The 21,652-nt window shown below is 50.1% G+C and overlaps 1 protein-coding gene across 1 annotated transcript in view; it reads right to left on the bottom strand.

Moving 5' to 3' along the window:
- The window catches only part of LOC114118854 (liprin-alpha-1-like), a 30,380-nt gene extending 17,929 nt beyond the window's left edge, over positions 1 to 12,451 (bottom strand). Inside the window, exons 1-6 of the mRNA XM_060401959.1 lie at positions 12,335 to 12,451; positions 11,136 to 11,240; positions 10,501 to 10,665; positions 8,307 to 8,510; positions 6,235 to 6,381; positions 4,729 to 4,845 (exon numbers count right to left, since the gene is read on the bottom strand). Of these exons, the coding sequence (XP_060257942.1) occupies positions 4,729 to 4,845; positions 6,235 to 6,381; positions 8,307 to 8,510; positions 10,501 to 10,665; positions 11,136 to 11,240; positions 12,335 to 12,451 (855 nt within the window). The remainder of the gene's footprint in view (positions 1 to 4,728; positions 4,846 to 6,234; positions 6,382 to 8,306; positions 8,511 to 10,500; positions 10,666 to 11,135; positions 11,241 to 12,334) is intronic.
- Between the last annotated feature and the right edge of the window lie 9,201 nt (positions 12,452 to 21,652).

Here is a 21,652-nt window from a genome sequence, read left to right as displayed (position 1 = left end):
AAAATTAGAAAATAAAACCCTTCAGCTCCGCAGCCGCTGGGTCCACCCCACCGGTCATCACTGGTACTAGTTCGCCGAGGAGTGCCGTCCTCGCGGGTTCCCAGCCCTCCGTTTTCCAGGCTGGTCTGAACACGCACAGACAGGAGTGAGCAGGGGCAGCCAGGGGACGGGAGGGCCAGCCTCCCGTGGCTCTCCTCTCAGGGCACAGGCCCTCGGGCTGTTCTGGGGATGGCCCCTCACACCGCAAGGGCGCCTCTGTCATCTGAGACGCATGCAAGAGTGCCTGCTGGGCCCCGTGCCGCCCTCCCGCTCTCACACCTCACACCCTTCTTTCCGCAAATCTCCCCCCTGCCCCACTCTCACCCAGGTCCTGCCTTGTTTTCCCAGACATGACCTCAAAGCAATGGAGGGGCAGCCTCGAGCTGCTGGCTTGCCGGCTCCCTGTCCCCCGCGGCCAGTACCTTCGCTTTCTGTCTTCGTCACGACCCCTCCCCAGGGCTGGGCCACCCCTTTTCCTGGCTCCAGGACCACCTGCCATCATTCCTGCTCCGCTCCAGTGAACTAGCTCCCTATGGGTTCACCCTCATCAGCCCGATCAGCACATCCTCTCCACTCTCTCGCCTTAAAATCGCACATTTTTGAACATTTTCATTCTGAGAAATTGTACTCTAAGTATTCCATAGCAAATAGAAACACTCAGAACAATACTAACCCTTATAAACCATAAAGAATAAGAAGTTACATCTCAGGTGTAGAAAAGCTTCTGGAGGAAACATGGCAAGCCATTGACGACAACGAAGTCTATGGAGAGAAGCTGGACTTGGGCTCGGGGTTCGGGTGGTGGGGGACAGGACTCACTCTATTGCCCTCGCTCCTCTCATTGCTTTAGACTGTCTCCACGGACCTCACATGCATTCCTGGGCATTCCTCACATTCATTCCTCTACACCCCACTTCACTTCCTCACGGGGTAAAACAGGTCAAACGGCCAAGTTTCCGAGTCACTCGACTCAAACTGGCAGCTCTGTGCTGTCAGCCATGGCAGTCACTCGCCTTGTGCAGCACCCTGAGGATGTGACGCAGGCCGGTGCAAAGCTCGATGTGGAAATCACACAGATTTCAAGACTCGCAGTGAAAAAAGCATGTAAAGCAGCCCGCTCATTTTTAGGAAATTTTAGATTGTGTGTGTGGCTCGTATTATCTTTCTGACGGACAGCACTGTCCACGTTAAAGGCTCATGCTTTGTCTCAGCTTTCGGGTGAACCCAGAAAGGACTACTTAGAATTCTGAACCACACACAACGGCCACACACTCTAAATCCGCCTATAATGCAAATCACATTCAATGTTCAAAACCAGAAATGCTATACACATTACTGCAGTGGACTAGCCATAAGGAAAATGTAACTCCACTTCCGCTAAGCATCTGCAGTAACTGTAACAATGAACCCAGCTCAGTTCAGCTCTTAACACATTTCTAAAGGATTTAGAGATTTAAGGACCTTGTCGTTTTGCATTTCTTCTAAATGCTTTTTTGCATTTTCAACTTCCCATAGGAGAGAATTCTGAAAAAGATACATACAGTGCTTTAGAGTCAATTCTTAACAGACGTTTCGTGGACTGTGGGATGGCTACTCTCCTGTCTGAAAGCATAAAGCACCTCGGGATGAAGGGCGGACCTCATGCCCAGAGTGAAGTGTCGGCACGAAGCCAGATGACAACTGTTAACACTAACTTGTACACAGAAAAACTCCTCCTTCCCCGACTGATCTTCTAGATCCAAGGAGGCCAGGTCCCTGGGGTAAGTGAAACTGCTTTATACTTGCTTTCAGCTTTTGCAGTTCAGTGGTCACTCAGGAAACTGGCGCAGGTTTCACATGTAAAATTCAAACCTGAGACAAAACTATCCCCACCTCAGGGCCAGCCCACAGGTCAGGGTGAAGAGAGCTCTCTAGTGAGGTGTGGGTGTCATCTTGGGTTTTGTGGGGGAAAAATGTGCCGCAGAACTTGTAGTGACCATGGGTCTCTCTCAGACAAGCGTCGCCCAAGCGCCGACCTCGGCGAAGGTTCTGGGCCTCGTCTTTAGGGCACCGGTGCAGCTGGGACAGGTTTTCCCTGAACCTCCACCAGACTGTTGCCCACTGAGCTGCTCTGATAGAAGTTCTCAGACATTTTCCAAAGCAAATAAAAAGAGAGATGGCTGGAGTTGGAACATGAGAATGCTTGCTTTTACTTGCTTCAATCTTTTCTATCACATTATATAAAAGATCCTGAACTAAACTTATTGATTTGGCTGCATCGGGCCTTAGCTGCATCATGCGCGATTCCTTTGATGTGATTGCCGCGTGGCACGTGGAATCTCAGCTCACCAACCAGGGATCGAACCTGCGTCCCTGACCTTGCAAGGCAGGCTCCCAGCCACTGGACTGCCAGCAAAGCCCCAGAAATAAACTTCTAAGAAAGAAACGAAGGGGTGAGGGTGGACCTAGAAGAATGTTCTAGCACAGAGGCTGGTAACATCGGGGCCACTGGTGATTCCGCTTCACTGATGCTTTCTGGAAGGGTTGTGGGCACACATCTATGTCTGTTCCTTTACACACTGCCTGTGGATGCTGTCACGCTTATTGACTAGCATGAAGGCATAAGGCATCAGCATTCCAATATTTTTAAAGCAAAACAAAAGTTTACTTTGAATTGGCTTAGTCATAAACAGAATCCCAATCTCAACAGCCTCTGAGCAGCAGTTCTGAAAGTAAGGAAGTGCACCCCTGATCAGGAGACACTGAGCCTCTCTGCTAAAGCAGAGAGGGAGCCTCACCGAGGTCTCATGATGGGAGTCAGAACCACAGCCCCTGGGAGCCCACATATGAGGCTCTGCAGTCCAGGCCCAAGAACACAGCTATGGTGGGGACAGTACTGACACCTGAGGCTGGACCTGGGATCCCTACTCCAGTTCCTGGATGGTCAGTACCACTGTGTGGCCAACCTTTCCGGGAAACCTCTCTCAGGGCTCTCTAATGAGAGCCTCCACCATCGCCCTTTCCTGGTGGGCCTTCTGTCCCAGCGCAACTTCCATTCTCCTCCTGCCTAGGAGCAGCCATCCTACACACACACCCCACGTCTGGACCAGCAGTTTGGCATGTGGGACTCCAGCGCCACGTCCGAGGCAAGCACCTCCACACCTGGGCACCATGCCTTCCATTTCACGGGCCTCGGGCTGGCTCCCTCAGGTTTGAGGGCCACTCGTAAGGTCCAACTGTATGCTGAGCAGCTCCCCAGCCTGGCTGGTCAGAGCAACAAGCGTCCTCCTTGAACGTGGGGACCCCCTGGCCCCTGCCCACCACCTACGAGAGACCACATCTGGCCCTGCTCCCGAGGTTGGTTCCCTGGAGCAGCAGACAGGGCCACACACGCACACTGGACGGCAGAGACAGGAGCAGCGGAGAAAGGCAGTGCCGGCCCCGCCCAGCCGCGTCTCTGGCCCACAGGCCCCTCTCCTCCATGCTGCTGGGTCTCTCTCCCGCCTGTCGGCCAAGAACAGTGTCAGCTCCGCTCGCAGTGACCCTGTCCTGATGGTACGCGGGCTGTGACCGCAGGGGGGGCAAGCGGGCCATGCTCTGTGTGGACTACTGGCCCCGGGCTCGCGGGGGGCACACCCGCACGCCTGCTCACGCAGCCAGCGCAGCTTCATGTGTGACACGTGGGTGACGGAGGGTGCTGGCGACCGGCTCGTGAGAGGAGAGGTGCTCCCCTGGCCCCAGGCCCCCTCCTCAGACTGCCTGGCGCAAGCCAGCGCGGGCAGCAGGCAGTGGCAAGCACGGGACACACGAGGGCACACGTTCTTCCTTCCTAAGCTGGGAGGTAAGTTCCAAAAGTTTCGCCTCCTTAGTGGCAGAGCTTCCGGAAGACAAAAGTTCAGACTGCAAGGCCGACCTGGGACAGTCAGCAAAGATGCCAGGGGAGAGAGGAAACCAACCCTTGAGGGGAAGCTCACAGGCAGGAGGGCGCCCCTTGGCGGCTGTTAGTGACCCTGCTCGGGGAGGGTTTGCAAGCACAGGATACCACCCTCCTCTGGAAACTGGCCGGCCCCTCAGGCGCTCCCTGAGCTCCAGGCAACTCTCCAACAGCCAGGCCAGCACAGGCCCGGCCCGCCTCTCCATGCCCAGCCAGTGCCCACCAGCAGTGCAAGGCAACACCTATCCCACCAGAAGGGTGGGGTGGCTGGCTGGCTGTGGGCACCATATCCCCAGCAGTGCCACGTCTCCTGGACGTGGCCTCTCACCCTCAGGCTCCTGGGGACTGCAAGCTGGGAGTGGGGCCCTGGGTCTGCACCGTGCCCTGCTGTGACTTATTCAACAATATATAAATAAAGAGTTAAAACTGTGTTCATGACAGAGCTATTTTGGCCATCTCTTAACGAGAATGGGATCTTTTTCGTTCTTTATCCTGCTAGGCTTTGAGTTGCTGACTGAACTCTGAGCAGCAGTGACTTGGAGCTGAAGCATCCTGGGGACACACAGAGCACAGGACAAAACTGCAGGGAAGTTAACACAGGGATGACACGGGAGCGGGGACTGTCTGACACTCAGGGAGCGCTCCCATCGCAGACGGGCAGCACGACCCCCGCGTCTGCGCTCCTTTGTGGACTGAGCAGCACGGGGAGGGGCACGGTGGGAGAGCAAGGGAACAGGCCCTCCCCGCGCCCGTCCCCCGGGGACCAAGAGCAGCACCTTGGAGAGCGCAGCCACCCGCTGAGCCAGCTCAGCCACCACTTCTGTCAGCATCTGCTGCAGCTTCTGCTCTGCCAGCTCCAGGCACTCCTGCAGCTGTCGGTCTTTATCCTCCTTCTACAAAGGGAGAGCAGAACATCAAAACGGGCCAAGTGGTATAGCCTCTGCCGTTGTTAGTAAGCTGAGACAAAACCTAAATGCATGAGTCTACAGGATTATTTCTGTTTCGGAAGCCGCGTCAGGGTAATTTTTCTCTCAGTGTTCCTGGGCTTGGTCTCAGTGGACAGAACACCTCCTGCCAGAGTATTTGCTTTTCCAAACGTCTCCAAAGAAGTCTTTAAAAAAAAAGTTCTTATATATTAAAGAAGATCAGGTTTCTGTAGAAGCTTATTCATTCCTATTGACAAGTTAAGGGTCAGTACTGACCCTTCTTAAAACATCACCAGAATCATCATTTGAAGGGAACCCTACTGACCGCAGACGGCCATCACCTTGTAAGCCAAAATATGGCTTTCATCTCCTCTGAAATACAGACCTGATCAGAGTGTGCCTGGGGAAATGCCAGTCAACTAATATTTGTAAATGCATGATTATTCTTTTAACAGATCTTCTTACTCAGAAAACTTGCAGTGTATAACATTTAGACAGATTCTTTTTTGAAAAAGAAAAAAAATGAAATGATCTATACGCTCGGTTTCCTGAGAGGTTAGCATTTATTTCTAAGCAGCTTTCTTATTTTTTCTGTATGTGTATTACTCTATGTACATACAGAAACAATAAGATGTGCTTTAAAACCCTCAGAAAACAACAGCATATGGTACGTAGTACTTTCTGATCTGCCTTTTACAGCCATTATTTTGTATATCGTAATGCTCTTAATTAGCATTCCGCATCATACATTTCAATGGCTTTCTAGTATTTTATTTTTGTAGTGGGGCCAATGATACACTTTGTCACACACCAGACTGACTCACTTTGTTTTGGAGAAGCCAGATTTGGTTTTCCTGATTAAGTCCTGATTCTGTGAGGCCACACAGGAACAGGAGCAAGTAAAGCTCACCAAACCACAGGAAGTACAAACCCTAATCAGACTGGAGCTCTAACCCTGCCTTTTGTCACAGTGACCCCAGTTCCCAACAGGCAGCCAGCTGCTGTGAAGTTCCCTGCTGCTCTCTGCTCTTTCAGTAAAAATGCTAACAAGCCAACAGATTCAAGTCAAGTAAAACAAGAGTCAGGAGTGGAATTCCACAAAATGGTCAACCCAAATCCCAAATAATTCAAACCTTGAAGTTGCAGTCACCTTCAATTTTAAAAAACGTATTTCCTTTCAGTACAGCTGATTTATCATGATGTACATCCACACTTTTGAACGCAGTGTTTTATGGTCATAAGAACTTTACACTGGGACTTGATTTCTAACATGGGAGTCACATGAAAAGGTCTTTACCTTCCTTCCTCTGTATTCACTTCTACAGAAGTCAGACACAGTTCAGGAAAAGCTATTACCTGTCGATGCATGGAATCCTTATTTGCGATTTCATTTTCAAGTTTATCATGGAGGTTGTGCACAGAGATGGCCTTGCGCTGTGCAGCGAGGTAGCGTTTCTCAAGTGTAGTGATTCTCTTCTCCATGTCCTCCTTCTGGGCCATAGCCTACACCAGGCATTGCAGAGGAGAAAAGGTAAGTCATTATCATAGAATACTCCGATACACTTAAGAGTAAAAAAGCGAGACTAAATCCTAAGTTTCAAATCAAACATAAAATTAGCGTCCTCAAAATTAAAGTCCTAGACATGGCAGTTTTCTGAGATGTGAGCAAAAACGCGCCTACCTCAAATGTCACATTTGCCACGATGGCACCCATTTGTCTTAACGTCTGTCTGGCCACTCGATTTACCAAGCTTCTTTTCTACATCATAAACCCAACCAGCAAACAAAAAGTACACTTAACTACTCTGTCATTGCAAGAATTCCAGGAGGGAAGGTATCTGGCATGAAATGAGGACCTCTGTCTCCTACACCATACAGGCGGGCTTGACCCAGAACAGGGAGGGACCTTCAACAGATCCTACAGGGAGCTCTGAGGCTCATTCCTCAGGTAAAAGTTGGAAAAATCTCATGCAATTTCCTCAAAATTAAATAAGAATATTAATGAGTAGAAACAGAAGTCAGAGTGTTACACAACTGGGAGCAGCCTTCTCAAGCCTAGTTCTTCTCAAGCAGTTACACCCCATGTAGGAAACGCTCAAACCAGGAGCAGAGCTTGCTGCTGATGCGACTCCTGTCCGCCGGCTCAAAATCCATTTCAGGTCCCTCCGTGCTCACTAAGTAACCGATGTTGTCCTAACATTAAAAGTGAAAGGTCTTAAAAACGCTTTTTCCAGCATTCTCTGTGTATTAATCTCTGCCACCTAATCTCCTCCTGTTGCCAAAGAGTAGTGTGAACACGTTATACAAACATGTGCAAATATTTCTGTATTGAGTTCTCAGACAGATTAGTCACACCGAGCTACTAAACAAGTACACCTGCTGTACCACATGTTGGAGGGGTGCACTCTGAGACGGTCTCACGGGGGGGGGGGGGGGCGGGGTGGGCGCTGTCTCTCTGCGCAGAGAGGAGAGGAGAGGCGAGGCTCACAGGAGGAGGCCTGAGCCCCCAGCTTTCTTCTGTTTTCACAGTGACCGTTAGGGAGCTTCTCATAAATCATGACACCCGTAGACACGACCGCCAGAAACATCCTGATTCTGCATGGTTACACAGCACGGGCCTGAGGATCTGAGGGTGAGCAAACGCCACTCGACTTGTCTGACCGCTGGTATCACTGTCACACATCCTTTCAAGGAGTGGAACCTCAGAAAACTAGAGAAGATGTTCAGGCAAGCTGCCTCAGCAGAGCCCACACAGCATGTTCCCATCTCTCCGGGAGAGCGGGCTCCACAGATGTTCAGACTCATCTGAGTGAATCAGAAGGAAATTTCAGCATCATCGGGAATATATTCAGCAGGCAGGTAGGGGGATGAACTGGGAGACTGGGGTTGACATATATACACTACTGATACTATGCATCAAGTCAACAACGAGTAAGGACCTACTGAACAGCACAGGGAACCTTACTCAGTGCTCTGTGGTGAAGTTAATGGGTAGGAAATATAAAAGACAGGGATATTTGTGTGTGTGTGTATATATATATATATATATAAATGATTGGTTCACATTACTGTACAGCAGAAATTGACACAGCAGTGTAAGCACTATACTCCAATAAATGAATGAGTGGATGAATGAATTTTTTAAAAAGGAACACACTAGGCCCCCTAGAACTTGTGGAAATGAGGAGTCCACACCCAGGGTGCAGCACAGCGCTAGGACTGCCCTCATGTTGGTCCACTGCCAATGGGGTGCCTGGACCAGGCCTCTTCTACCCCAGAGACCTCGACGAAGAGGCGGGAAGGCAGCCAGTGGCGGTCTCGCCAGTGCTCTGCTCTTGCTCACGCAGCCATGCCAAGGCTGAGATCACGGGGAGAACAAGGGACCCACATTCCGCCTCAGGACAACAGACACGTCCACTGTCACTCACGTCACGGACGTCCTGCTGTAATTTCACTTTCACTTCCTTGGACTTGAGGAGGTCCTTCCTGGCCGTGTCCAGGTCCTTCTCCAGCTCTGTTACGTGGGCAGAGAGGGCTGCCAGGCGGTCCCTCATCTCTCTCTGCTCCTGAGACTTCTTCTTGATGATTTCCTTGAGCTCGACCACCTGAGCCAGGTCTTCGTCGCGGGTTCTCTAAGGGGGAAAGGAAACCTTAGACAGCCTTGTTTCGGGAGGGAGGGAACGCAGCACTTCCGGGAAATCGGTGAAGTCAAAACTGCCTTCTGCGCTCTGGGCTCACACGACCCTCGCGGCCACTCAGACCTACATGGTGCATTGGTGAAAGGTCTCAACAGCCCTGCACAGACTGGATAGTAAGACGAGAACCAGACAGAGAGAGACCAAGGACATGCCTTTCCATTGGCGCTTGGCATGTTTTCTTGCTTGTGATTTACATCAAGCACCCTGTCCATTAGTATCTTTTTCAGGTTATTCTTCTCTTTAAGAATCATCAGCGAAAACCAAAGAATTGAATCAAAATAAAGAAATAAGTAAAGACAGCAAAACTCCATTTGGAAAAACTCAACTCAAAACTGAAAATACAGCATAAAAGAAAATACATGGTGATGCTATCCATCCCGAATAGAACCAGGTGATTCGAGTCAGAATTTGTCTCCTCCTGGACAAAGGGGTGCTTAAGAGATCCTGCAGCTCTGAGCCACAAGTCTAGTTTACTAGTCATTAAAATAACCCAGGTGGGCTGGTCCTCAACCAGAAAGATAAAGAACATCTGATGTCCACCACGACAGCCGTCATACTTTTTTTAAATGAAAGGATACAAATGACAAACTCTTGGACTGCAAGGAGATCCAACCAGTCCATTCTGAAGATCAGCCCTGGAATTTCTTTGGAAGGAATGGAAGGAATGATGCTAAAGCTGAAACTCCAGTACTCTGGCCACCTCATGAGAAGACTTGACTATTGGAAAAGACTGATGCTGGGAGGCATTGGGGGCAGGAGGAGAAGGGGACGACCGAGGATAAGATGGCTGGATGGCATCACCGACTCGACGGACGTGAGTTTGAGTGAACTCCGGGAGATGGTGATGCACAGGGAGGCCTGGCGTGCTGCGATTTATGGGGTCACAAAGAGGCGGACACGACTGAGTGACTGAACTGAACTGAACTGAACTAACTGAAATTACACGATGAATGATCCAACTTACCTTGTTATGCGTGGCACCTAATTCTTCTAACAAACTACACCTTTCAAGTGCTCCTCGTGTGTTGATGTGTGTATATACGTGAGTGCACTTCTTAGTGCAAGGTGCTGCTGCTGCTGCTGCTAAGTCGCTCCAGTTATGTCCGACTCTGTGGGACCCCATAGATGGCAGCCCACCAGGCTTCCCTGTCCCTGGGATTCTCCAGGCAAGAACACTGGAGTGGGTTGCCATTTCCTTCTCCAGTGCATGAAAGGGAAAAGTGAAAGTGAAGTCGCTCAGCAGCGTCCGACTCTTCGTGACCCCACGGACGGAAGCCTACCAGGCCCCTCCACCCATGGGATTTTCCAGGCAGGAGTACTGGAGTGGGTTGCCATTGTATACTCACCCTCACACGCGGCTACTATAACAGAATACATTTAATGTATCTCATTGATCTTAACATCAAAAAATCTGCTTATTAACAGCTTTAAATTCTAAGTTTGAGAGGGGAAAAAAATGTTATCCTAAAATAATTCTGTGACTTAGTTTTTAATTGCAAATTGATATACGGAATGTAGTAAATCCTGAGACATTTATACCAACTAATACTTTTTAACTGGCGGCTTCCCAGGTGGACCAATGGTAAAGAATCCACCTGGCAGTACAAGAGGGCAGGTTCAATTCTTGGGTCAGGACAATACCCTGGAGTAGATGATGGCCACCCACTCCAGTATTCTTGCCTGGGAAGTCCCAGGAAAAGAGGAGCATGGTGGGCCACAATCCGCAGGGTCACAAAGACTCGCACATGACTGAGCATGTATGCAGGCAGCACTTTTTAACCATATAAAACTCTGACTTCTTACAGAAAAAAAGTATTTACAAGAATTCAAGAAGCTCAAAAGTCAACTAGTTACATAAATACATGCATCATCCACCTAACAAGGCTGCAAGTGTACAAATCCAGGATGGCTGGGTGGCTGGTACCTTCTTGTCCAGGGCCTTGTGGTGCTCAAAGAGTATTTTCAGAGACTTGAGCACCTCCAGCTCGCTGGTCATGCTGGCTGGGGACTGCGCCTGCCAGTTGCCCACTGTCGTCTGGAGGGATGGTGTATACCGGGAAACCAGGAACTCCAGGTGCTCCAGCAGCAGCTGCAGGGCAGGGCCAAAGGAGCACCGTCAACCTCATGCTTGAATTCACGGCCGATAACCCCTCTCAGCCTCATGCTACAGCGGAAACATGCTAAGGCAAGTCGGAATCCTGCCAGTTCAGTCTAAAGTTAGAGTGGACTTCCCCAGTGGCCCAGTAGCTAAGACTCCACACTTCTGCAGGGGTCATGGGTTTTAATCCCTGGTCAGGGAACTAAGACCCCACAGAAACTGTAGCATGGACAAAACTGTAAGTTAAGAGAACTGCCCCCTCAAATGTACTAAAATTATAGTAGCTCTCATCATAAATTTGAAGCAAAGTATGAGAACTCCAAACTGATCTATACTGGTCTGCTCAGTGGGAAGATGTGAAAAATGACTTGAAAACCAGACAGAGTTTAAAGACTGCAACATGGAGCCCAGCGGTGGCCCCCGTGGGGCAAATGTCAACACGTGAGAATTCCCCTACTGACCGTGATGTTATTCCGCTCTGCGTTCAGCAGAGCTATTTCTTCTTCTCTTGCAAGAAGCTGTTCCCGGCATACATTGAGTTCCTCTTCTGTAGATGTTGCCAACTCCTAGAAAACAGTGAAATGAGTAAGTAACTAAATGCAAACACAAATTAAAAAGAGAGCGAGACTCTGAAGACTGACCCTGTCAAGTCTCTCCAGGCTCTACACAAAGGGTCTCCCTGCCCCTCCAGAGAAGAGGGGGTCCACTGACCCCAAGACCACATAGACCACCACAACTCAGACCGGCCTTCAGCCTCCACCTCGACCTGGCAGGCACGCGGCTGGGGAGAACCCGGAATCCAAGCCTGCCTTCTCAAGACCCAGGGAAGTCTGAGAAACTTCCCTAAACATAAACCTAACAACAAAGTGGATAAAGAGATTCTTAAACGACACACAGACAAGTGACCTAGAACCGCTGGGAAGAGTGAGGAAGAAAGGTAACATCTACAAGGCCATCAGGCTTTGGAGTGTTCCTCTGGGAAAAAGGCTGATGGCACCCCAAGGCCATCTGTTAGCCTGACTCCATTGAAGTCACCCAGTCATTCAGTAAACTGGAGAAAATGTTAAATTCATGTTTTATGCATTTTATCACAATTTTCATGCACGCGGTGCCGTCCACGTGGTGAACTTGCTCAAACTGAACCACATGGAGTCTTTCATTCTTCTAGTTTTCTTTACACAAATAAAAAAATCCTGGGCTACATATCCCCTCCTGCATACTGAGTATTCAGCACCTAGAACACTGCCCAACACTTGTTAAGAGGCATGTAGTAGACATGTGAAGCTATGAGGGTGTATGTTATACACATAAGCAGTAGGTACCCGTCATTAAGATACTGGACACACTGTTCTGTGCTTTGTAAGATGGGAGAGGTTAAGGGGCTTAGCCTTTCTGCTTCAAGGACTGACTCTAGAGCTCAATCCATGTACCCCAGTGACTCCTCCAGACAGTGTTTCCCTTCTTGTGGGGCCCCCGCCCGTCCTCCACTCAGCCCCTGCACAACCACTGACAAGGTCAACCTGCTGGGGTCCATCTTGCCCAGAAGGCCAAAATGCCCTGGCCGGCAGGGCCCACAACCATGCTAATAAAATGAAACACAACTCCAACGCTTCACCGGGTGAAGGCCAATCCGACGGGCCCAGCCCCCGGCTGCTCTCACCTCAGGCCTCTCTGCTTCCAGGACTTGGGCCAAGGCCAAGTTCTTCCTTGTCTTGGCCTTTGCCTTGGGGATGCAGCACTGGAAAAGTGCCCATAGGCGGGCCCTCCTGCGACCCATCCTCGCGGATGGGGGCAGCCCCCGACTCAGGGGCAACTGCTGTTTCACGGTTAGATATCTCAGCACCTGAGCTATCACCACCGATCTCACACTACGACCACCACTATTCACACTACGGCCACTGCTCTCACACACACCACTCTCACACACCACTCTCACACACTACTCACACACGACGCTCTCACACACCACTCTCAGATACACTGCTCTCACACTAGGACCACCACTCTCACACCACGAACATCAGCACTGCTGTCTCTAGAAGAAATGGCACGAAGGCTCTGCCTCCAGCACGTCTCCCTGGAGCCTGGCACCTGGAACCCACTCAGTCACAAGGGGCTCCGTGGTAACAGGGGGGCTGGGCTCAGGCCCACCATCAAGGGTGCAGAGAGGGGGGAGGGGCTGCCAAAAAGATGACAGATGAGTGTGGGGTGCAGGAGAAGGAAGGCTGTGCCCACAGCTCAGGCCCACCATCAAACATGACCCTGCAAGGATACTGGTTCACAGTCAAACCAAATAGAAACTGCTTCAGAAACCACCACCACTAGGAATGAGCACGTCTTCTAAGTGGGCTTCTGCCTCCTCTAGCCCCCAAACAAGCCTCCCGTGAGGCTACTGAAAGGGCACCACTGAACTCAAGTGTGTCCCCAGAACCCACCCCGGTGACAAGGACTCGCCGCGCTAGCTGCCCCTCACTCACCCTGAGCTCCGTCCTCCCTGACTGACTCCCTCACTCGAGCTCAGCAAGGGCTTGACCAACCTCGCTCCAGGCACTTAAAATGAATTCACAGTGGGTACAGGGCTTTCGTCAATCTGCTGCGAACTCGCCCTCTTCACTTTGACCCTGGGCTGCCAGACAACTCTGCCCCGTGGGGGCTGCACGGTGGAGGTTCAGGGGTGTCCCTGCCTTGAGCCGCGACAGCCAGTGCCTCCCAGACCCCGCCAGGTGCTGCCCCTCCCTGAACGCCGAGTCTCCCACCCCCTCTCCTTGCCCCACTCCCAGCCTCGCGGCTCTCCACTCGCCAGGGCACAGGCCATACTGCTCCTGGCTCAGCCGGGGCCTCTGCTGTCACTTGAGGACCTCGGTCCCCCGGGTGCTTGAGGCCCTATATCCACCCATCTCAGCAGTTACAGACTCTGGGAGAGACACAGTATGGTTTGGGGTCCTGCCCGCAGTTCACCCTGAGCACGTTCTCTTTTTTTCGCTTTATCTGCTGGAGTTCTCTGAGATGTCTTTTGAAAAACCTCAACTGTTGCTTTCAAAAAGACTGTAAAATCACTGTGCTCAACTTTAAGAATAAAATCTTCATTTTCAACCTTAAAGTGAAACTGGAGAGAAGAGTCAAAGCAGTCATTTTTTCACACTGAAAAAGAAAACCCGCACGTGACCACATCACAGAATGCAGTTCACGCAACCCCTTCCTCCTCAGCCTTCTCCTCCACTACCAGCCGCCTGTCATCACAAGGCCTGCCCTGGGCCGGCAGGGGCAAGGGAAGAGGGCAGACTGGCTCCTCTGTCCCCAGGCCGCATGGGCCGCTTGCCCCTCCTTCTTCCCAAGTTCAAGTGGCATTGAAACAGCCCAGGCAAGCGGGGGATTCTGATCAGAAACACAACCATGGGTAATAAGCAAGGGCCCCTGGTTCTTGTTTACCCCAGTACCAAAGATGATCAATATAATTACTGGGAATTTTACATGTGGCTTCAGATGAGAGAAGACACCCGGGGCTTCCCCACTACCAGTTATAGATGCAAGCAGCTTGTGGGTCAGCCTACCAAGAGCTAGAGAAGCTAAATACTTTTCAAAAGAGGTCCTTAGGCAGCTACAATCCAAGATTTCAAACAAAGCCCAGTGAGGGAGCTGGAGACTGAGAGGGCCGCTCCTTACCTCGGGGCATCAGAACAAAGCTGACTCTGGGGAGAAAAGGCAGGGAAAAAGTCAAGCAGAGGGGACTGGCTAACAGCTCTGGACAGTTCCTTGGGCTGGGAAGACAAAAATTCAACTGCAGGCCTGACTAGTCAGTCTGGATGGTGTAGACCAAGCTCCCCAAGAAAAGGGAGGCACAGAAAACATACCCAGCACTCTGCCCAAACTGGCTGAGCGCTGAGTATCAATCACCTTGTGGTGCTTGGGAGACAGACCTTGGGCTTCAGGACCTGCTGAGAAGGGAGGGGGCCATGGGAGGCACCCCAGGCTTCCAGATGGAAATGCTGGAGGGCTCCTCTCTGGGGTCAGGGGGGAAGGTGGGTGAAGGCTGCTGAGACTCAGCTTACAAAGACACCCCAGCCTCAAGTCACTCAGACCCTGAGTGAACAGATAGCTCTGTCCTCACTAGAGGTCTGCATCAGAGGAACCTCTGGAGAAGACAGCATCACCAGAAACTCTAGGGTTTCCATAGATAATGTCCACCATGCAACCAAAAAAGCAAATAAGGGTGTAACAACAAACAAGACCAAGAGAAAAAGAACTGAACCAGATCCAGAGGTATCAGATGTATATCAGCATATCAGAGGGATGCTAGAGGAATCAGATGCAAACTTCACCAGTTCAAAAAGATACTTGACAAAAGGAAAACTTTCTGAGACTCAAAATTGATTCTAGAACTTTCAAATAACAGTGACTGAATTAAAGAACTCTGGCTCTGGGCTTAACATCAAATTGGATGTAGGTGAAGAGAGGATCAGTGAACTGAGGAATGGATCGGTTAAAAAAAATATATGAGGGAAAAAAGTATAGAATATATCGAAGGAACCCGTTGTTAAACTACATTGTTAAAAACTATAAATGGGGCCCCTCATGGTGGAGAAAAGACAGTCAGGGGAATAAGAAATGCCTCCAGGGGCTGAAACGAAAGAGCCTCTTAATGAAAGTGAAAGAGGAGAGTGAAAAGGCTGGCATAAAACTCAGCATTCAAACAATGAAGATCATGGCATCCGGCCCCATCACTTCATGGCAAATAAATGGGGAAACAACGGAAACAGTGACAGTCTTTATTTTCTTGGGCTCCAAAATTACTGCAGACGGTGAAATGAAAAGACGCGTGCTCCTTGGAAGGAAAGCTATGACAAACCTAGACAGCACTTTAAAAAGCAGAGACATTACTTTGCTGACAAAGGTTCATTCAGTCAAAGCTATGGTTTTTCCAGTAGTCATGTATGGATGTGAGAGTTGGCACATGAAGAAGGCTGAACGCCAAAGAATCGATGTTTCTGAACTGTGGTGTTGGAAAAGACTCCTGAGAGCCCCGTGGACTGCAAGGAGATCCAACCAGTCAATCCTAAAGCAAATCAGTCCTGAATATTCATTGGAAAGACTGATGCTGAAGCTCCAATACTTTGGCCACCTGACGCGAAGAACTGCCTCTTTGGAAAAGAACCTGATGCTGGGGAAGACTGAAGGCAGGAGGAGAAGGGGAAGACAGAGGATGAGATGCTTGGATGGCATCACCGACTCGATGGACATGAGTTTGAGCAAACTCCGGGAATCGGTGATGGACAGAGAAGCCTGGCGGGCTGCAGTCCATGGGGTCGCAGTGGGTCAGACACTGAGCAACTGAACTGACTGACAGGGACAGTGGCAAGAGTTGGTTCAAGAATCAGAGCATTGACTCAAAAATGAAAACCACACATTGGTTTCAGCAGCTCTGCAGGTGCCTAAGGCAAGAAGAAAACGTTCAAGCTCTCAGAGGAAAAAAGGTGTGGCTTTTAATGGCACAGCAACACTGAGAGCTGACTTTTCAAGAAAAAGGAAGTCAGAAGATAATGGACTGGCATCTGTAAAATGCTGAAAAACAAATAACCACCAACCTGGAATTCGATACCCAACAAAAACACTCTTTGAAAGTGCAAGCAAAATAAAGACTTGTAGGGCAAATGGAAATGAGACAATTCATCACCCACGGACATGAACTAAAAGAATATTAAGGCAGTGCTTTGGAAGAAAGAAAAGTCGTCTCTGACTGAAGTATAAAAAACAAGTAAACACCAACAATGAAGTAACTGTCAGGGTAAATATTAACGCTACAATGATGATAACACCCAAAATATATCTAAAAGTTTAAAGGATAACAGTGACAAGGAGGAAACAGTTGTGTCAGGGAGGCAGTAAAATACTAAGTTAGACTTCACTGTAAAACACAGGCTGTGTCTGCGAATGTGCACCCACAACCTGGCAGAGGAGCACAGAACTAGAGAAACACCTCATCCTTCTAAAAGCAGGCAAGAGAAAAGAACACGGAACAGGTGGGACAAACAGAAAACACACAGCAACACGGTATCTACAGACGGAAACATCAAAGTTATCAACAGAGCAAATGTCCTCATTAAAAGATGAAAGCGTCACCCTGATTAAGATTAGAGCCACACACTGTTCCCAGAGGCACATGTTAAGATGGAAGACCACAGACAGGGGAGAGTAAACGATGCCCAGGCGAACAAGGGCAGAAACCTGACGCGGCAACATCACTGTCAGAGAGAGTCTAAGGTAAGAAGCATCACTAGCGACAAAGAGGAGCATCTCATGCTCACACAAGTTCAGTCTGCCAAGACGATGAGGATTCTAAATCTGAATGTCCCTAATAACATAACCTCAAAACATCAATACATACAAACTGACAGAAATAGAAAAGCAGTCACAGCCAAGTTCATAATTGCAGTGGGAGACGTTAAAGACACATCTCTCGGGGAACTGGGCTCCCTGGGACGTCGTCACCTGCAGCCACGAAGTACCTGAAATGCGGCTGGCTCTACAATGAGATGTGCTGCAAGCCTGAAACACACACTGGATTTTAAAGACTTAGCATGAGAAAAGGAACGTAAAATATTTCATGAGGTTTTATCAGGTTGATTACACACTGAAATGACAATATTCTGGGAATGTTAAAATAAAATATATTACGGGTAACTTCACCTACTTCTGCTTTACTCAACGTGGCTACCGAAACCTGAATTATTATTGACAAATCTGATCTAACTGATACGCACAGAACACTGCATTCCCACTGACAGATATTATTTTCAAGAGCCCAAGGAACATATAACAAAATGAATATATATTGGGTTCTTAGGAACGCTCAAATTATTTCAGAGGACTGAGATAATGCAGGGTATACTTATGGATTGCAATGGGCTGATGGCTTATGTGCCCTCAAATTCACCGTGCACGTGGTGATGATACCAGGAGGCAGGGACTCTGGGAGGGCTCAGGTCAGGAGGGAATGGGCTGCCATGCTGCCAGGACAGGGAGAAGAAGCAGGCAGTCTAGGAACCAGGAAACAGGCCTCACCAGACGTGGCACCTGCTGGTGATCTTGGGACTTCCCAGGCTCCAGTACTGTAAGAAACACCTTTCTCTTGTTTATCTGCTGGTCTATGGTATTTATAACAGTAGCCCCAAAAGACCGAAATGGGGCTCTTCATGGAATTCACAGAGATCAAAAAAGGGTCACCAGAAAAACCTCCCCAAACATTGGGAAGATAAATCACATACTTCTTGCAGAATTTCATGAATAATAATTTTTAAAAGCACAATGTAAATTAGAAAATACTTTTACATAAAAGATAATGAAAATTTGGCTTATTCAAACTTGTGGGACCCAGCCAACTGTGTTTAGATGGTAACCTAAAGCCTTAAACACATATACTGGAAAAGAAGGAAGGCCAAAATCAGTTGAGCCTCCATCCAAGAAACCAGACAGAAAGCTCAGCGTGTGGTGCACAAGGTGGATGGAGGAAAGGAGCAGGAAATGAGGGAACACAGGGCAAACAGGGAATTGTTTAAACAAGCCAGACGTTGGCTCTTTGAAAGGACCGATAAACCTGATAAACCCCTAGGGAGACTGGTTAAGAAAAAGAGACAGAGCACAAATCACCAGTATCAAGGATCTTTAAAAGGGGGGAAAACACATCTTACAGAAAAGAAAGATAGTATGAACCACAGTTCACTTACTAATAGGAGAGTCTACGGGCCTAGCAAAGGGGAAATGCTTTACCTAAATATACCCAAGAAGACATACAAAATCAGAAAATGTTATTTGCATGAAAAAAACTAAATCTGAAATTAAAAGCCTCCCCACAATGAAACCAACTGGTTTTGTCAATCAATTCTTCCAAAAATCTAGGAAAGAAAACAGCAATCTCACAGGAACTCTCAGGGTAAACAAGGAACACTCTCCACCTTGTTTTCTAAGACTAGCATACTTCTACTGCTGCTAAGTCACTTCAGTCGTGTCCGACTCTGTGTGACCCCACAGACAGCAGCCCTCCAGGCTCCCCTGTCCCTGGGATTCTCCAGGCAAGAACACTGGAGTGGGATGCCATTTCCATCTCCAATGCATGAAAGTGAAAAGTAAAAGGGAAGTCGATCAGTCCTGTCACACTCTTAGCCATCCCATGGACTGCAGCCCACCAGGCTCCTCTGTCCATGGGAGTTTCCAGGCAAGAGTACTGGAGTGGGTTGCCATTGCCTTCCCCATGGATTATAGGAACATTAAGATACACACACACACACACACACACACACACACACACACACACAGAGCTCACTGTGTGAGGTGATGCGTATGTTGAGCAATCATTCCATGATGTCTGTGGGCATCAAGTCATCACAGTGGAGACCTGAAATACACAAAAGCTGTCTCTGTCAATGACTGCTTAGTGAAGCTAGGCTTCTAAAATCAGGGCCTGGCACCGTATAGCTGGCAGGTGTGGGAACTTGGGTTCATGTGCAGGCTGTACACACTCTTAATCACAGGTGAGACCTGAAGCAACCAGGCAACTCTCCATTTTTCTTTTTCTGTTTTCCTCTGTTCCCCTTGCCAGTTGTGTTTAACAGATTCCCAGCATCGAGTGAGCAGCGTCAATGCAGCAATAATGTTTCCCCATTAAGGCAGGAGCGTGGAACACCAGTAGACTTCCCAATCGCCCCTGGGTGCTGCATCACACAGAAAAGCAAAGAAACTCGACATTCCCGAGACAGAGCTGCCCGACGGCAGTGGGGACTATGGTCCCCCAGGTTTCCCAAGGGGACCCCCCAGGGACTAGGAGCCCATGCTGGGGCCCCCAGCTTGAGGCCACACTTGCCTTTCCACCATTCTGAAGGTCCTGGAAGAAGAAAGCCAGGCCATGGAAGGGGGATGGTGTGGGACTCAGGGCAGGACTGACTCGGGTCTGTGCTGGGCTCCACACCCAGGCACCACCCTTGGAGTGTACAAAGATCTTGGGATCATTGTAGGTTTCTGGCAAAAAGCAATGGAGCCAAAGTCACTTAGGATGGTTTTTAAGGAAAAAACCTCACTGAAGATTCACTTAGCGCCAGCCTCAGCCCCTCCTGAGATGCAGATTCCTGGTCATCCAAGGCTATGCCCGCAGCCCACCAGGGCGAGGGGAGCCTCCCGGACACAAGGTGACACATGGCATTCTTCCCCCACTTTGAATGAAGGGCTGCACCCCCGTGGATGAACCCGGCTCACCCCTCCGCTTCTGATGCTGAGGCCCCCGTGACTCCCACGACCGGAGGATCCAGCCTCTCCTGGGGCCTCTGGGTCACGGCACAGGCCTTGTCCATGTGGCCCCAGGAGGCTGGTGAGTCCTGTGCAGAGCCTCCCAGCTCGTTGGCCTCACTGCCCACATCAGGGCCATGCAGGAGCACTGCGTGTCCACTGAATGAGTGGATGAGGGCCCCGAACAATGACAGTGATGACGACGGGGAGGAAGAGGTGAAGGGGGCTGAGGTCCAAGTGTCAGTCCCTGATTCAGGCATCTGTGCGTATTAACTCATTTAACCTCATGACAAGGTTGTGTGTCTGTGTGTGTGGTGCAGGGGCCGGTCCTGCCACTGTTCTCACCTTGGAGCCGGCAAGTTCACTCTCAGTGTCCAGGGGTGGCTGCAGCCACTGGCCACAGACTGGACAGCTTTAACACAAACTCATTCGCCCCCAGTTCTGGAGTCAGAAACCTGTGATCAAGGTGCGGGCAGGGCTCAGCTCCCTCCAGAGGCTCCAGGGGAGGGTCCCTCTGGCCTGGTCCAGCTCTTGGGGGACCCCAGGCCTCCCTAGGCTTGTGGCCACATCACCGCGACCTCTGTGTCCATCTGCACAAACCTTCTCCCCTGGGTGGCTCTGTGCTTCAGATCACTCCCTCTTCTCTTCCAAGCACACCTGCCATTGGATTTAGGGTCCACATGCGTCCCAGGTGATTTGGTGCAGAGGTCAGTAACTTATTTCCATCTGCTGAGACCTTTCATAGGAATAAGGTCACCTTTGCAGGCTGTGGAAGGATGGATGGCTTTTGGGGCGACCACTCAGCCCACCGTACTGGTCATGAAGCCACCGGGCAGAGCCTCCCTGGGCTTGGTGCAGGGAGCTTCGAAGAAGCAGGGCTCTAGGACTTCAGTCCTAAGGCTGCCTCAAGAAGACAGTTACAATCAGGACACTCGGACACAGAGAACAGATGAGCAGAGCTCCAAGGTGTGCTGGTGGGCGTGGGGCTCACCTGCAGGGAGCCTGGAGCCTGGCATGACGGCCCAGGGCCGGGGGAAATAACGCATGGGTTTGGGAATGGACACGTCTTAGCAAGGACAAGGGGAGGCAGGCATGGGAGCTCAGGCCAGGGGAGCCCAGATTTTCCTGCTGCCCTCAAGGGGCAGGTCAGATGGACACTGGAGGGAGCCGTGGTTTAAACGACCGAGGTCGGAGTTCTGGTCTGCTGCTGTGTTGTGTCTGGCGATTGACTCAGCCTCTCTGAGACCATCTATTGCTCCTCTGTAAAACTTTGCCATACGTGACTTGCTTCAGAGTTGGGGGGAGATCTTGGTGCTCTCAGCACCCCCGCCCAACCCCGTGGCTGGGGCTATGCCACCTCTCCACGACCTTGAGGCCGCTAAGACCACCCCTGCACAGACTCTCTTTGCAAAGAAGCTGGAAGCCCCTTTCCCTACCGTAGGAAGCCCTGAGGCACCGAGACCCAAGAGGCAGCAACGCCTCTAGCTTGGGAGCTCCCAGGCGCAGGGTTGACCACATGGGCACTGGGAATGACCATGGATGGCCCATACGGCCAACCCCGTCTTTCCTGTTACAGCTCCCGTTTATTTCTATGCACTGTTCAGCCACATGCAAAGACCCAAAATATATTCCTCTGAGTCCGTGGAGATTTCTCTCAATGCTGGTCAAGAAGCAGTGCCTGGGCCACATCCCTGGGAAAACACCC

This window comes from Ovis aries, chromosome 18 (genome assembly GCF_016772045.2).
Source record: "Ovis aries strain OAR_USU_Benz2616 breed Rambouillet chromosome 18, ARS-UI_Ramb_v3.0, whole genome shotgun sequence".
NCBI classification, from domain to species: domain Eukaryota; kingdom Metazoa; phylum Chordata; class Mammalia; order Artiodactyla; family Bovidae; genus Ovis; species Ovis aries.
The sequence above is the reverse complement of the archived record's forward strand: the minus strand, read 5'-3'. Positions and strand labels throughout refer to the sequence as shown.